This window comes from Mesoplodon densirostris, chromosome 12, assembly GCF_025265405.1.
Source record: "Mesoplodon densirostris isolate mMesDen1 chromosome 12, mMesDen1 primary haplotype, whole genome shotgun sequence".
In the NCBI taxonomy this organism is placed as follows: domain Eukaryota; kingdom Metazoa; phylum Chordata; class Mammalia; order Artiodactyla; family Ziphiidae; genus Mesoplodon; species Mesoplodon densirostris.
In genome coordinates, this window is record NC_082672.1 from 15,626,882 (window position 1) to 15,645,077 (window position 18,196).

At 40.9% G+C, this 18,196-nt stretch overlaps 1 protein-coding gene across 3 annotated transcripts in view; it reads right to left on the reverse strand.

Moving 5' to 3' along the window:
* Positions 1 to 18,196, reverse strand: part of MTHFD1L (methylenetetrahydrofolate dehydrogenase (NADP+ dependent) 1 like) — a 205,301-nt gene that overhangs the window by 81,344 nt on the left and 105,761 nt on the right. For all 3 annotated transcript variants that reach the window (XM_060114711.1, XM_060114713.1, XM_060114712.1), the window contains exons 21-24: positions 7,567 to 7,706; positions 1,687 to 1,728; positions 845 to 945; positions 124 to 301 (exon numbers count right to left, since the gene is read on the reverse strand). In XM_060114711.1, coding sequence (XP_059970694.1) covers positions 124 to 301; positions 845 to 945; positions 1,687 to 1,728; positions 7,567 to 7,706 — 461 coding nt within the window. The remainder of the gene's footprint in view (positions 1 to 123; positions 302 to 844; positions 946 to 1,686; positions 1,729 to 7,566; positions 7,707 to 18,196) is intronic.

Sequence of the window (18,196 nt, forward strand, 5' to 3'; positions counted from 1 at the left end):
AACCTTCGGTTTCCTTATCTGCAGAGCTGTTGTGACAACCCATGTGAAGCTCTCAGCACTGGCCTGGCATACAGTTAAGGTGCAAGACCCGTCAGGCACCATTATCATTGTGTTGGATCTTACCTGCACATCATACAGGAATTGGAAACGACTCTTTTTACTTGCAGCTTCTCTCACAGCCTGAGCCAGGTCCACCGACCCTTTCCCACCAATCGACCAGTGATAGCAGGGCACTGCATTAAAGGCGCCAGCCCGCTTTGCAAGCTCACACACCAAGTCAATCTCCGCTCGTGTGTCGGTCCTGGTGATGAAAATGTTTGTGGTTTTGCATCTGTATTCATTTAGTGATGTTTTTAAAGAAAGACTAACTGCTTATACAGAACTTTGCTCCCAAACACTGAATATATTTTAAACATCAAAAGTGGTTACACTGTGCTTAAATAAATCAGACCTTAAGAAAAGCATGGGGGAAAAATCCTCTCCAACATGACTCAAATATTTCAAGTTGTTAAGGGTTTTATTGAGAAAATTCCACAACATATCCCTTTGATCATCCACAGTCTTTCCGTCAGAAATGCTGGGTGGAATTAAGAAGAAGAAGAAGAAAAAAGCCAAAGAAATGGTAACTCACTCTATAGATTTCACTTCCCTGATAACATTTGAAAACACTTCTGCTAAAGTCAAACCAATTCAAAGAAAGTCAAACAAATAGAATGAGCAGAGTATTTCTCTGTACTTTTAGATGAAGCAGAGAAAAGGTCAAACATCCTCAAAACACAAATGCAGTTAGTTCACAGGGTGGCCCAGCAATATGACCACATTTAAAGGAGGACACTTGACTTACTTGAAGACATTCAGAGCCACGACAACAGGGACCCCGAAGAGCTGAGCAATCTGAATTTGCTTCTCTAGGTTACAGCAGCCATCTGCCACCAGCTGGAGGTTCTGTAAGAAAACCAGGCCCCCATGTATCACCTCCCATCCAACCTGCCAAACCACACAGGCAGGCCCACTCTGGCAGGTTCTGGGTCTATCTATACTCACATTATTGTCCTGGAAGCTATTAAAGAAAGCCATCAATCACTTTTTCCCTCCAAGAAAAGATGGCTGCAGAAGGAGGAGGCTCATTTTCCAAGTAAAGTCTAAAATTATTCTAGATCCAATGGCATATGTGGGTCTTGAGCCAGGCAGCTATTTCTGCTGCAGACTGGTGGCCAGGACATCAGCAACATGCCCACGCTCTGTGGGCTGGTGGACAAGAAGGCGTAAGGTCCTGGGAGGGTAACAAGCACCAGCCAGCTATTCCCTGCTCAAATCCCTGGCGCCACCTGTAGGAGCTAAGAGGTACTGTTGCCAGTCAATCAAAGTCTATTTACTCATGCAAGTCATAAAGCCAATTGTGTATCTTCCAAAAGTCAGCATCTGCCACATCAAAAGAATACATGGGTATAAGAGGCCTGCTCTGATGGCTGCCCAGGGGGTAGGAACTGGACAGAAAGCCTACACCCATCTTTTCTTAAGATTGGAGAGTTAAGGGAATGGATTTTATCCCTTTCCCCACCCATTTCCTCTTGGATTATTAGAAAAGCACTTTTCTAAGAGGCCACTGGTGGAGGACCTATTCCCTGACTGAGATTCAACTGCTAATCAATGGTTAACTGGATTTGAATAATTCTTCACTCTTACCTCTTCCGTATATTCTTTTTTAAGAGGGACCCCAGCAGTTACCTGAGATAAGAAAAGACAAAAATTAAGAATAATCCTATCAAACTGTTTACTCTGATTAAGATCTGAAAGAAAAACAAATCATGGTCCCTTTTGGGAAGGTTCATTTAAAAAACACATTTTGGGCTTCCCTGGTGGTGCAGTGGTTGAGAGTCCGCCTGCCGATGCAGGGGACACAGGTTCGTGCCCTGGTCCGGGAGGATCCCACATGCCGCAGAGCGGCTGGGCCCTTGAGCCACTGAGCCTGCGCGTCCGGAGCCTGTGCTCCGCAACGGGAGAGGCCACAGCAGTGAGAGGCCCGCGTACCGCAAATTAATTAATTAATTAATTAATTTAAAAAAAAACCACATTTTGTGCTTTTAAACCAATAACTGGCAGCCCTGGCTGAACATAAAGTCTTGTGGGTGCTTTTAAAAATCACTGATGCTTGAGCTCCACCCTGACCAATTAAGCCAGGATTGCTGGGAGTGGGACCCATGATCAGTGATGGTTAAGAACTTCTCAGGCGATTCTAATTTGAGCTAATATTAAGAGCTTTCATACTGTTGCCCATGATCCTAGCATAAAAGGGAACTCACAGTATGATTAATACCTGATTTATACAGAGTGCATAATCGTTCTAAATAAATTCTAAGTCATTTAAAAATAATTGCCATTAATTTTTCCCTTTTTTTGGCCTAGTTTCTTACAGAAGCCGATGGGGTTGGCAGTATAAAGATAAGGAAACTGAAGGTGAGAGAAGGCAGGTATCTTGCCCACAGTTACACAGCAAATGAGAGGCAGAACAGGGGCCTGAGTATAATAGGGCTCTGAAACCCCAATTTAGTGTCTTTTCACAGTTCCCCATTGGGTTTTTTTGTCTATAGCCTGCAACTGTTTCAGTGAGAAACCCTAGACAACATTTTAATTCACTGAGGACGTGGTGACTTGTTCTCCTCTCAGCGAAAGAGGTCTTGAAAATATTAGAAATCCTTTGAAAAGTTACCTCTATGACAGATTGTTTTTTGAGACTGTGAGGAAACATCATAAGGTATTTTCAGATGGGTTTTTTTTTCAGCATTAGCATAAGCTAAAACACACAGTGGACCCTTCAATTGGAACAACCAAAATGCTGGATTAAAAAAGGAACATAAAGTACTGCTGAGCTTGAACATATGCAAAGTTCTGCAAAATCAAAAATCAGGCAAAATCAAGAAAAATGGGTTGTATGCAAATGCCAGAAAGTAGAGGGGGTCAACAAAACCAAAGCTGGTTCTTTAAGACTCACAAAATTGATAATATTCTGGCAAGAGTTTTTTTAAAAAAGGAATGAAAAAAATATTATAACTACACATGCTGTAGACAGAATTAATAGGATACTGGGACAAACTTTACACCAATACTTTTTAAAAGATAGAGAAACTTAGTATGAGTTTTAATATAAAACTCATTTAGGAAGAAACAGAGAACTTAAACAGTTCTCTACTCATTAAAAAAAATTAAGATTGTAGTTAAAAACCTGCCCCTCACCAATAAGCAACAGGCCCAGGGAGTGTTATCACCTCAATAGATGAAGAAAATTGTTCAACATATAGTATAACAACTTGACAAATAGCAACAGAGGCAATTTTCTTAACCTGATAAAAAACATATACTGAAATATTACAGAAAACATATTTAGCGATGAACTATTAAAACTGTTCTCTTGCTGATGAGGAATAACAGTAGGATGCTGGCTATCAACACTATTTAATACTGCACTGCAGCTAGAAACACATGGTTGGTGATGAAAAAAAAGTATCAAGATTGGAAAGGAAGAAACAGAACTGTCATTATTTTCATATATGATTGTCCACATAGAACTCTCTAAAGTATTTACAGCTAAATTAGTACAATTAATAAGAGAATTTTTTAAGTTATGGAGATTTAATATAGAGCATGGTGACTATAGGTAAAAATATTGTATTGCATATTTGAAAGTTGCTAAGAGAGGAGATCTGAAAAGTTCTCATTCCAAGGAAAAACATTTTCTTTTAAACTCTGTATGGTGACGGATGTTAATGACTTATTGTGGTGATCATTTTACAATGTATACAAATACTGAACATTATGTTGTATACCTTGAAACTAATATAATGTTGCATGTCAATTATACCTTAAAAAATTTAGACAGGTCACTGGATATATATATAAGAATCCAGAAGTAACCTGTGAAACTATTTAAAAATATAAAGCACATGGGAACAGATCGGTCAAAGGATGTAGAAGTCCTTTGGGCAATAAACTGTAAATGTTTATTAAAATATATTTCAAAACACCTAAATCAGTGAATATCCCAAGTTCCTAGATATAAAACTGATCTATTGATTTAAAGACATTCCAAAAAAAACCCCAAATCCTAGAAAGATTCTTTATGGGACTTTGTGATTAGTTCAGAAATACATATGGAAATGAAAAGGACTGATAAAGGCCGGGCACCCATGAAGAAGAGAACTACCAGGGAGAGCTTGCACTACAGACTTAGTGTAGCACAGACACAATTATGTGTAAATAGACCAGTGCAACCAAACGAAGGTCCCAGAAAAACACCTACACGTGTATGGAGAATTGATTTATCACAAAGTAGGCTTGAAGATCAGAAAGGAGGGACTAATTAGAATAAATAGTGCTAGGCCAGTTGGTTATTAACACAGAAAAAATAAAATTAGGCCTGGTCATTACACCACACACCAAAAATCAGTAAGGAGGGTGATGGTTAATTCTGTGTGTCAGCTTGGGTGATGGGATGCCCAGATATTTGGTCAAACATTATTCTGGGTATTTTGGTGAGGGTGTTTTTGAATGAGAATAACATTTAAATTGATGGACACTGAGTAAAGCAGACTGCCCCCCATAACGTGGGTGGGTCACTTCAATCAGTTGAAGGCCTGCTATAACAAAAAGAATCTGTGCAAGAGAAAATTTTCCAGCAGGTTGCCTTCAGACTGGGACTGGAATACTGGCTCTCCTGAGTCTCCAGCACTGGCCCACTCAGTAGATTTTTGGACTTGTCAGCCTCCGTAATTGTGTGAGCCAATTACTTATAACAAATCTTTTTATATAAATACACATCCTATTGGTTATGGAGAATCCTCCTTAAGAAACTATGTGTAAAGAACTAATTATAAAAGACATATCTGCATCCAAATGTATCAGTTCTTCCATTGCCCCAAGAATGGTCAGCATTTTGGAAGACAGGATATGACTGGGGCTAAAATGGGCAAGTTCAAGGGTCACAGGATTTTCAACTGCATAAATTATGTAAAAAAACAAGCTGGGGCTTCCCTGGTGGCGCAGTGGTTGAGAGTCCGCCTGCCGATGCAGGGGACGCGGGTTCATGCCCCGGTCCGGGAAGATCCCACATGCCACGGAGCAGCTGGGCCCGTGAGCCATGGCCGCTGAGCCTGCGTGTCCGGAGCCTGTGCTCTGCAACGGGAGAGGCCGCAACAGTGAGAGGCCTGCGTACAGCAAAAAAAAAAACCCCAAAACAAAAACAAAAACAAGCTGAATAAACGTAAGAGGCAGCCGAGGTTATTTGTGTAACGATATCAAAAGGAAGTAGAAATTATAACGGATCAAAAACATTGCTATGGAGTTGTTTCAAGTAAGAAGGAATGACACTGAGGTGGATAATATGGAATACAGGATTAAGAAGATCAAAGTTCATGTATTATTCAATTATCGAAAACATTTCCTTGATACAGAGTATGCCGGGCATGAGGAATACACAAATTAATAAGATATAGTCCTTCATCTCAAGGAATTCAGAGTCAGGTGGGGAGATACACATATAGACATTCATAAAATAATATGATGCAGAAGCACTACTGGAGTCCAGGAGAGGAATGCTAAGCTTCATCTGGCTTCCTGATCCTCCCCTTTTATTATCCTCCATCCATATCTGTGCCTACTGATCTAGAGCCCTGTTACAATCATCACTAGCACGGAAACATGACATTAAGGGGAACTGAAAGAGGGACCAAGGATTAAGGTGAGCAGAAAATGCAACCATTGTAAAACAGAGCACACACATTAAGATGAACTGGAATAGGATTATAAATCATGTAGTGAGTTTTTATAGGACAGAGACGAGACTGGAGTGTGCAAAAACACTGGACTAGAAGTCCAGAGACCTTGATTTCATGTCTGATTAGTCCCCTAAATAGATGGGGGATACTAAGCAAGACCCAGAATCCTCCAGCACCTCAGTAATTTTATCTTTGTAAAGACTTGAACCAAACTAATTTCTAAGCCCTTTCCAGTAATAAAGCCCTTTGATTTTATAATTTTTAGGGTGCAAAACAGGGAGGGGGAATTTCAAATTTATCTTATATAGGTAGAGATCGTTTTTTGTTTGTTTGTTTTTTGTGGTACGCAGGCCTCTCACTGTTGTGGTCTCTCCCGCTGCAGAGCACAGGCTCCGGACGCGCAGGCTCAGCGGCCATGGCTCACGGGCCCAGCCACTCCGCGGCATGTGGGATCTTCCCGGACTGGGGCATGTCCCCTGCATCAGCAGGCACACTCTCAACCACTGAGCCACAAGGGAAGCCCGAGATCGTTTTTTGAAAATGGAAGTTGATACAGTTTCAGAGTCTAAACTCAAGGAGTGATTGGTAGCAACAATTGGTGTTTTGAACAAAATCAGAACTCTTTAGCACTACTATATTATAATACCTGCTGCGTCAATCTTGCCTTTGATCTAATGGTGAAGCTCTAGGCTAAAATGAAGTGCTCAAGTGTCTGGTATTAATGAGCAGATTAGGGATTCAGAAAAGGTTTACCCTTCATTCATATCCAGCTCTGAATGCCCGACAAAAGTAGAGAATCTGTATCTCAGACCTAGGCTTGCGATTTGGCTCTCTGCTGGCCTGGTGACATCTCCTAAACACAGCAAACCTCAGCTTCCTCATCTGTAAAATGATATAATGTCTGCCTCTCCTAGGACAAAGAATTGCTAAGATGATTAAACAGTGCACATCATGGTGTTTCATCATGGCAAACTTGTTATTTGTTTATTTGTTTATGCTATATAATTAATCATGTGTGATATTTGAATACACAGTATACCAATTAAGAAATCAGATTTGGCAGTTTGTGTAATATATCAATAGTATAAGTAATAAAGAAACTCCAAATGATTTCATTTCAAAAATGGTTAATCAGTACAACATTTCTTATTCTCCCTTTGGAAATCCCTAAAAATGAAAAAGAAAAAGAAAAAAAAACCCCTACATCTTTGCTGTGGAAAGGTGAAAACTCCTTTCAGGTGTGTGTGAATTCTATACAAGATAAAGTCTTTAAAAATGTTAAAATAGAATTTGTGTTTTCTAAGCAAAGCTCTCTTAGAAATAATCCAGTGCTCTAACAGAGCTATAAAGTGAAATCATAATAAACAGAAACAGAAGGAAAATAGCGCTAGATGAAATCTGATGAGATGTAGCGTCAGTGAACCAAAAAACTATCCGTACAAACACTGAACAACCTCACCCACAAAAGCAATCACTCTAATCCTTCTGTTCTTCATTCAGGAACCAAAGCCTCTATCCTCCCTTTACCACAGGGTTATAAAATGTTGACATAAGTTTCAGTTTAGATTCTTAGAACTAAAAAGTGGTCACATTATGCTCTTTCCCAAAATATTGCTTAGAAATAACTTTGTGGGTGTTACTAATTACTTGACGAACTGAACTCTAAGTGCCCTGTAATGGTGATTTGTGAAAAAGGAGATATTCTAGAAAACTGCAGTTATGAAGCAGGTTTGGATGTTTCAAAGGTTCAATTCTGCTTCCTTCTGTTTTATTAGAAAGGAAGCACAATGCTTACACTTGGTCCACCTCCGTGCATCTTCAGAGCCCGCACCGTCGCCACCAGCACCACAACACTGGGCACCAAGCCAGAAGCTCTGCACTTGATGTTGAAGAATTTCTCCATGCCAATATCAGCACCAAAGCCAGCTTCAGTCACTGTGGAGAATCAAGTTTGAAACTCGCTATTATCTTCTAGAAACAACAGTAGGTTTTGACAATCATTGATGTGGTCCAAATTCAAAGGATGACGAATTTCCCTCCATGTTCAAGGTTACTATACACCACGGCATCCTGTTCATATACAAAGGTAAAAAGACGTTTCCATGGTTTTAGAAAATGTCTACTTCCTTACATTCCATAAAAAAGATGACTCTCTACTCTGCTTCACACCACTGTTCCTTAAGGATTCACTGCCATGGCCAAGATTTTTCTTCCAGTATAGAAGGTCAAGGCAAAGCTTTTCTTCACACAGATGGGATTTTCAACTTTTTCATCAGGTTCCAAATTGTGTCAAAGAACCCTGCTAGTCTGATTAGTATAGAAGATCTTTCCTTACTCTTTAAAAGATACATACAATCACGTATTTTCATTCCATCTGGCCATTTCTATTGATGGACAAAATTGAAGTTAGTTGAGCCATTTAAGGAGGTTTATCATCAGGCTTGATAATAAGATGGTATCTTTACTTCATAACCACAGAGGACACTGGTCTTTAACCATCCTTTCCCCTGCCCTCAAATTGCTAAAGATGTTACTGAGGTAGGTACGGCTATAGCAGGGAGACTGTCCAGCACTGCCTTCCAAGAGAATACTCCTGACACGGGGTGAGCAGCAGTATCTTCATACACAAAGCAGAGCTCTGGACCAGCCACATCGCCAGCCCCTGGGGGTTTATTAGAAATGCAGACTCTTGGGCTCTATCCCAGAACTATTGAATCAGAACCAGCATGTTGACAAGATCCCTTAGTGAGATGAATGCCCATTAAAATTTGAGAAGCACTCTGCTCTAGGGAAAGAATACTATTAATGGAATAGAAATTAAATATTTATGAAATATGCACTATATACTTACAGTACAACCAGGGCCATAATTGATGGCAGAAAGAGGAAGAAGCAGTAAAAAAAAAAAAGGTAAAATAGAAACCATTTAACATGTGAATAAATGAGGATAGCTCTCTCAAGCATTCACTGAATATACACGTTTTAATAAAAATGAAGAAAAGAAAAACAGAGAGGGCAGACAGGCAGCAGAAGCAAGAAGAACGACAATTCTGCAAACTGTGGAACAAAAACCACATTCATAGAAAGATAGACAAGATGAAAAGGCAGAGGGTTATATACCAGATGAAGGAACAAGATAAAACCCCAGAAAAACAACTAAATGAAGTGGAGATAGGCAACCTTCCAGAAAAAGAATTCAGAATAGGGCCTCCCTGGTGGCGCAAGTGGTTGAGAGTCCGCCTGCCGATGCAGGGGATACGGGTTCGTGCCCCGGTCTGGGAGGATCCCATATGCCGCGGAGCGGCTGGGCCCGTGAGCCATGGCCGCTGAGCCTGCGCGTCCGGAGCCTGCGCGTCCGGAGCCTGTGCTCCGCAACGGGGGAGGCCACAACAGTGAGAGGCCCGCATACCGCAAAAAAAAAAAAAAAAAAAGAATTCAGAATAATGATAGTGAAGATGATCCAGGACCTCAGAAAAACAATGGAGGCAAAGATGCAAGAAATGTTTAACAAAGACCTACAAGAATTAAAGAACAAACAAACAGAGATAAACAATACAGTAAGTGAAATGAAAAATACACTAGAAGGAACCAATAGCAGAATAACTGAGGCAGAAGAACGGATAAGTGACCTGGAAGGCAGAATGGTGGAATTCACTGCTGCGGAACACAGTAAAGAAAAAAGAATGAAAAGAAATGAAGACAGCCTAAGACACCTCTGGGACAACATTAAACGCAACAACATTGACATTATAGGGGTCCCAGAAGGAGAAGAGAGAGACAAAGGACCCGAGAAAATACCTGAAGAGATTATAGTCTAAAACTTCCCTAACATGGGAAAGGAAATAGCCACTCAAGTCCAGGAAGCACAGAGTCCCATACAGGATAAACCCAAGGAGAAACACGCCGAGACACACAGTAATCAAATTGGCAAAAATCAAAGACAAAGAAAACTTGCTGAAAGCAGCAAGGGAAAAACAACAAATAACATGCAAGGGAACTCCCACAAGGTTAACAGCTGATTTCTCAGCAGAAACCCTACAAGCCAAAAGGGAGTGGCATGATATAGTTAAAGTGATGAAAGAGAAGAAACTACAACCAAGATTACTCTACCCAGCAAGGATCTAATTCAGATTCGATGGAGAAATCAAAAGCTTTACAGACAAGCAAAAGCTGAGAGAATTCAGCACCACCAAAGTAGCTCTACAACAAAAGCTAAAGGAACTTCTCTAAGTGGGAACACAAGAGAAGAAAAGGACCTACAAAAACAAACCCAAAATGATTAAGAATATGGTCATAGGAACATACAGCCCAATAATTACCTTAACGTGAATGGATTAAATGCTCCAACCAAAAGAAACAGGCTTGCTGAATGGATACAAAAACAAGATACGTATATACGCTGTCTACAAGAGACCCACTTCAGACCTAGGGACACATACAGACTGAAAGTGAGGAGATGGAAAAAGATATTCCATGCAAATGGAAATCGAAAGACAGCTGGAGTAGCAATACTCATATCAGATAAAATAGACTTTGAAAGAAAGAATGTTACAAGAGACAAGGAAGGACACTACATAATGATCAAGGGATCAATCCAAGAAGCAGGTATAACAATTGTAAATATATATGCACCCAACATAGGAGCACCTCAATACATAAGGCAACTGCTAACAGCTGTAAAAGAGGAAATTGACAGTAACACAGTAATAGTGGGGGACGTTAACACCTCACTTACACCAATGGACAGATCATCCAAAATGAAAATTAATAAGGAAACAGAGGCTTTAAATGTCACAATAGACCAGATACATTTAACTGATATGTATAGGACACTCCATCCCAAAACAGCAGATTACACTTTCTTCTGAAGTGCGCTCCGAACATTCTCCAGGATAGATCACATCTTGGGTCACAAATCAAGCCCCAGTAAATTTAAGAAAATTGAAATCATATCAAGCATCTTTTCTGAACACAACGCTATGAGATTAGAAATGAATTACAGGGAAAAAAACGTTAAAAACACAAACACATGGAGGCTAAACAATATGTTACTAAATAACCAAGCGATCACTGAAGAAATCAAAGAGGAAATCAAAAAATACCTAGACAAATGAAAATGAAAATACGATGATCTAAAACCTATGTGATGCAGCAAAAGCAGTTCTAAGAGAGAAGTTTATAGCTATACAAGCCGACCTCAAGAAACAAGAAAAACCTCAAATAAACAACCTAACCTTACACCTGAAGGAACTAGAGAAAGAAGAACAAACAAAACCCAAAGTTAGTAGAAGGAAAGAAATCATAAAGATCAGAGCAGAAATAAATGAAATAGAAACAAAGAAAACAATAGCAAAGATCAATAAAACTGAAAGCTGGTTCTTTGAGAAGATAAACAAAATTGATAAACCATCAGCCAGACTCATCAAGAAAAAGAGGGAGAGGACTCAAATCAATAAAATTAGAAATGAAAAAGGAGAAGTTACAACAGACACCACAGAAATACAAAGCATCCTAAGAGACTACTACAAGCAACTCTATACCAATGAAATGGACAACCTGGAAGGAATGGACAAATTCTTAGAAAGGTATAACCTTCCAAGACTGAACCAGGAAGAAATAGAAAATACGAAGAGACAAATCACAAGTAACGAAATTGAAACTGTGATTAAACATCTTCCAACAAACAAAAATCCAGGACCAGATGGCTTCACAGGTGAATTCTATCAAACCTTTAGAGAAGAGCTAACACCCATCCTTCTCAAACTCTTCCAAAAAATTGCAGAGGAAGGAACACTCCCAAACTCACTCTATGAGGCCACCATCACCCTGATACCAAAACCAGACAAAGATACTACAAAAAAAGACAATTACAGACCAATATCACTGATGAATATAGATGCAAAAATCCTCAACAAAATACTAGCAAACAGAATCCAACAACACTTTAAAAGGATCATACACCACGATCAAGTGGGATTTATCCCAGGGATACAAGGATTCTTCAATATATGCAAATCAATCAATGTGATATACCATATTAACAAACTGAAGAATAAAAACCATACGATCATCTCAATAGATGCAGAAAATGCTTTTGACAAAATTCAATACCCATTTATGATTAAAACCCTCCAGAAAGTGAGAATACAGGGAATCTACCTCAACAGAATAAAGGCCATATATGACAAACCAACGGCAAACATCATGCTAAATGGTAAAAAACTGAAAGCATTTCCTCTAAGATCAGGAGCAAGACAAGGATGTCCACTCTCACCACTATCATTCAACATAGTTTTGGAAGTCCTAGCCATGGCAATCAGAGAAGAAAAAGAAAAATAAGGGGGCTTCCCTGGTGGCGCAGTGGTTGAGAGTCCGCCTGCCAATGTGGGGATGCGGGTTTGTGCCCCAGTCCGGGAAGATCCCACACACCGTGGAGCAGCTGGGCCCGTGAGCCATGGCCACTGAGCCTGCACATCTGGAGCCTGTGCTCCGCAATGGGAGAGGCCACAGCAGTGAGAGGTCCACATACCGCAAAAAAAAAAAAAAAAAAAAAAAAGGAAAATAAGGAACCCAAATTTAAAAAGAAGAAGTAAAACTCTCACTGTTTGCAGATGACATTATACTACACATAGAGAATCCTAAAAATGCCATCAGAAAACTACTAGAGCTAATGAATGAATTTGGTAAATTTGCAGCATACAAAATTAATGCACAGAAATCTCTTGCATTCCTATACACTAATGATGAAAAATCTGAAAGAGAAATTAAGGAAACACTCCCATTTCCCACTGCAACAAAAAGAATAAAATACCTAGGAATAAACCTACCTAGGGAGACAAAAGACCTGTATGCAGAAAGCTGTAAGACACTGAAGAAAGAAATTAAAGATGATACCAACAGATGGAGAGATATACCATATTCTTGCATTGGAAGAATCAATACTGTGAAAATGACTATACTATTCAAAGCAATCTACAGATTCAATGCAATCCCTATGAAATTACCAATGGCATTTTTTACAGAACTAGAACAAAAAATCTTAAAATTTGTACGGTGACACAATAGACCCCGAACAGCAAAGCAGTCTTGAGGGGAAAAAACAGAGCTGGAGGAATCAGACTCCGTAACTTCAGGCTATACTACAAAGCTACAGTAATCAAGACAATATGGTACTGGCACAAAAACAGAAACATCTATCAATGAAACAAGATAGAAAGCCCAGAGATAAACCCACACACCTATGGTCAACTAATCTATGACAAAGGAGGCAAGGATATACAATGGAGAAAAGACAGTGTCTTCAATAAGTGGTGCTGGGAAAACTGGACAGCTACATGTAGAAGAATGAAATTAGAACACTCCCTAACACCACACACAAAAATAAACTCAAAATGGATTCGAGACCTAAATGTAAGTTCGCAGACTATAAAACTCTTAGAGGAAAACATAGGAAGAACATTCTTTGACATAAATCACAGCAAGATCTTTTTTGATCCACCTCCTAGAGTAATGGAAATAAAAACAAAAATAAACAAATGGGACCTAATGACACTTCAAAGCTTTTGCACAGCAAAGGAAGCCATAAACAAGACCAAAAGACAACCCTCAGAGTGGGAGAAAATATTTGCAAATGAATCAATGGACAAAGGTTTAATCTACAAAATATATAAACAGCTCATGCAGCTCAATATTAAAGAAACACACAACCCAATCCAAAAATGGGCAGAAGACCTAAATAGACATTTCTCTAAAGAAGACATACAGATGGCCAAGAAGCACATGAAAAGCTGCTCAACATCACTAATTATTAGAGAAATGCAAATCAAAACTAAAATGAGGTATCACCTCACACCCGTTAGAATGGGCATCATCAGAAAATCTACAAACAACAAATGCTGGAGAGGGGGTGGAGAAAAGCGAACCCTCTTGCACTGTTGGTGGGAATGTAAATTGATATAGCCACTATGGAGAACAGTATGGAGGTTCCTTAAAAAACTAAAAATAGGGCCTCCCTGGTGGCGCAGTGGTTGAGAGTCCGCCTGCCGATGCAGGGGACACGGGTTCGTGCCCCGATCCCGGAGGATCCCACATGCCGCGGAGCGGCTGGGCCCGCGAGCCATGGCCGCGGAGCCTGTGTGTCCGGAGCCTGTGCTCCGCAACGGGAGGGGCCACAGCAGTGAGAGGCCCGCGTACAGCAAAAAAAAAAAAAAAAAAAAAAACTAAAAATAGAATTACCATATGACCTAGCTGGGCATATACCCTGAGAAAACCATAATTCAAAAAACACATGCACCCCAATGTTCATTGCAGCACTATTTACAATAGCCAGGTCATGGAAGCAACCTAAATGCCCATCGACAGACGAATGGATAAAGATGTGGTACCTATATACAATGGAATATTACTCAGCCATAAAAAGGAATGAAATTGGGTCATTTGTAGATGGATCTAGAGACTGTCATACAGAGTGAAGTAAGTCAGAAAGAGAAAAACAAATATCGTATATTAACGCGTATATGTGGAACCTAGAAAAATGGTACAGATGAACCGGTTTGCAGGACAGATGTTGAGACACAGATGTAGAGAACAAACGTATGGACACCAAGGGGGGAAAGCCGCGGGTGGGGTGGGGTGGGGATGGTGGTGTGATGAATTGGGCAATTGGGATTGACATGTGTACACTGATGTGTATAAAACTGATGACTAATAAGAACATGCTGTATAAAAAAATAAAATAACATTCAAAAAAAAAGAAAAGAAAAATAAAACATCACCCATAATTTCAGACTCTTTTTGACTTTTTTAGTCAAGTAGTTGTCCTAATTTTTTTATGGTTTCCATTTATTTATTTATTTATTTATTCATTCATTCATTTATTTATTTATTGAGGTACGCGGGCCTCTCAGTGCTGTGGCCTCTCCCGTTGCGGAGCACAGGCTCCGGACGTGCAGGCTCAGCGGCCATGGCTCACGGGCCCAGCCGCTCAGCGGCATGTGGGATCTTCCCGGACCGGGGCACGAACCCATGTCCCCTGCATCGGCAGGCGGACTCTCAACCACTGTGCCACCAGGGAAACCCTATGGTTTCCTTTTAATACCTCATATTCCTATATAATTTTTAACGAATAGGTAGAATTTTGTAGTCTGCTCTTTTACTTTAAAATTATCAGGGTTTTCTTGCTGTACTACAAACTTCCAAAAATTATGATTATATGTGGCAACTTATAATTTTGTTGTTGATGTAGCAAGATTTGCAATATTGTTACCCCTGTTATTAGATGTTTGGGTTGTTTCCAATATAAATAATGCTGCAAAATAGCTGTGCATATGGGCTTTAACCTCTTTCAAATTATATTCTTGGCATAAATTCCCAAGGGTGAGAGTATGGTGCCAGAGGGTATAAAATGTTTTTATGACTGTTGATATGCTTTTGACAAATTGAAAAACACTCCTTTGAAAGTATTCAATTTGGAATGAACACAGCTACAAGTCATTTTCTTCCCCTTTACTATATTTCTTTTGAACAAGCGATGTAGCTATGTTATGATATTTTTTAAACTGTTTAATGTCACCCTACAGTTAGAAGTAGACTATTATGTACATTTCACATACTGGGGTTTGATCAAGCGATCTCTAGTCTTTCCAACTGGATGCACATGTCCACTTGAAGCTCCCCTATTACACTGTAAACTCCATGAGGATAGGGACCATGTCTGTTAACATTGCAAGGCACATAGTAGGCACTGAATTAATGTATATACCTCCAAACCAAAGGGAATAGAAAGTTTCAAAACACTTGGTCAAAACAGTTGTTTTATTAATATATTAATAACACATTTTATTTATAAATGTGTAATTCCCTTGCAAAAGTTGCATGCTCAAATTCTCTGTAAAAAACCTGAACTCTTCCCTTCCTCAGCCTTCACATATAGTTACCAAGTTCTCCTACCTTCATCAGCTCAGTGCTGCCAAAGGAAAAACTCCCAAGACCCCTAACATAAAACCGAAGGCCACCCTAATGTAACTACCTTCACTTTCCTCACCCTCTGCCTCAAATTTCATGTTTCAGTAGTACCACTTCCTGGAGAGCCCACATAAAGCATGTGATTTGTCATCCTCACCGCTCTTCTCCCATCTGGAATGCTCTTCTCTCCCCTCTCCCCTAAAGCCTTAGCTCAGATGGCTCATTTCCTGGAAGCTTGCTCTGAACTTCTCAGGCAGAGGAAGCGACCCCTTCTGCCTCTCCTAGCCCTCTGGTTTGTTGCTCCACGGAGCCCACATCTATCTCTGCATGTAGCATCCTAATTAGATGTATGTGTCATCTCCCATGTGGAGGGCAGGGGCCATATCTCATTCACCTTTGTATCTCTAGTACCAAGTGCAAAAAAAATGAGTGAATTAACAAAGAAAAGAAGAAACTATCAGAGAGGGAGCCAGCTAGTATTCAACAGAGAAAGGTAGATAGACATATACATAAAAGAGAATTTAAACAATTAATAGTTTTCTTACAGCTCCCTATCATACCTTTTTTTCTTAAAATACCAAAACCACTTTAATAAGAGCTATAAAGGTCATACCTGAAAAAGATAGACCACCTCAAATGTCTACATAAGCTAGACAAGATTAATTTCATATTGGGAGGGAGGAAGCACAGTAACAAAGAGAACTTCAGTTAGGGAAGGAAACAGGATGCAGTAATAAAGGTCTAGGACTGTGGCTTCCAAATGCAAGGGAAATATGGAGGCAAACAATATGAAGAAAACAGGAGGGAGTGCCAGATTCTTACCCGTTGAAAACTGCTTGGAAATACCGCATGTATTTTTATTTGTTTTCAAATATCAGACTGCTAAGGAAAACAGAAGATACGCTGGTGGGTCAGTAATTCCAAAAGTAAGGACCACTTAATATGGTGTCATCAACAAGAACTAACTTCAACATGGACACCGTGCAGTGCTGTGCGTCTGTGTCTTAGTCCCACGGGCAAGGGGGACAGTGTCTGGCTGTGATAAGGGGGCAAGTTCCATTTCCTAGGCAAATCCTGGGGCTGGTCGACATCGAAAACCCATAAGTTAAGTTTTCCTAGTGACATGAAATAAGCAATTTACTCCCTTAGTGTCTTTGCTGCTCTCTACAAATTTTAAAACAGATACGGGCGAAGGAATTATTTAATGTGGATTGTAGCATAGACTTGGTCTTGAGTCATGAAGCAAGTATGTTTACTATGATTTAGCAATCCTGAAGAGCACATAATGTAGACTTCTGCAAGCTGCATGTTTTAAAAGGTTTGCGAGAAACTGCCTATGCCACAAGAATTATTTGTCTTGGCACTCTCCTTTTTTGCGGGGGCAGGGGCGAGGGGGTTGTTTACAGCTATTCAACTTACAGCGTGAATGGAAACAGGAAATGCTGACTGATACTCTGTGTGAGCACAGAAGCTCGTAGATACGGATTTTGTAGCCTGGCTTGATTCAAACTTCAAAACCCATAATCTGCTCAGAAAGGAACTGTCAGTGGGTCTGCTCTGGGAAGGGACTATTTGGACAAATACTTAGTAACCTGCACAGGAAACAGAGCTCTGGGTAAGAACCAAAACTTGACAACTGGGTGGCTGGCTCTCCATGCTGATCTGCTAGGACACCCCGAGTCACATGGTACAAACTGAACAGAAACAATAACAACAAAAAAGCCACTACTGACAGGCACACTTGCTATCTATGAAATTCTTCAATAAGGCAGAGAGGGGACTTCCGGGTAAGATGGCGGAAGAGTAAGACGCGGAGATCACCTTCCTCCCCACGGATACACCAGAAATACAGCTACACGTGGAACAACTCCTACAGAACACCTACTGAACGCTGGCAGAAGACCCCAGACCTCCCCAAAGGCAAGAAACTCCCCACATACCTGGGTAGGGCAAAGCGGAGAGATCCCCACACAGAGGATCGGTGCCGAGCGGCACTCACCAGCCCGAGAGGCTTGTCTGTTCGCCCGCCGGGGCGCGCAGTGCTGGAGCTGAGGCTCGGGCTTCGGTCAGAGCGCAGGGAGAGGACTGGGGCTGGCGGCGAGAACTCAGCCTGAAGGGGGCTAATGTGCCACAGCTAGCCGGGAGGGAATCCGGGAAAACTCTGGAGCTGCCGAAGAGGCAGGAGACTTTTTCTTCCCTCTTGGTTTCCTGGTGCGCGAGGAGAGGGGATTAAGAGCGCCACGTAAAGGAGCTCCAGAGACGGGTGCGAGTCGCGGCTGAAAGCGCGGAGCCCAGAGACGGGCGTGGGACGCTGGGGCTGCTGCTGCCGCCGCCAAGAAGCCTGTGTGCGAGCGCAGGTTACTGTCCACACCGCCCTTCCGGGAGCCTGTGCAGCCCGCCACTGCCGGGGTCCCGGGATCCAGGGGAGGCTTCCCTGGGAGAACGCACGGCGCGCCTCGGGC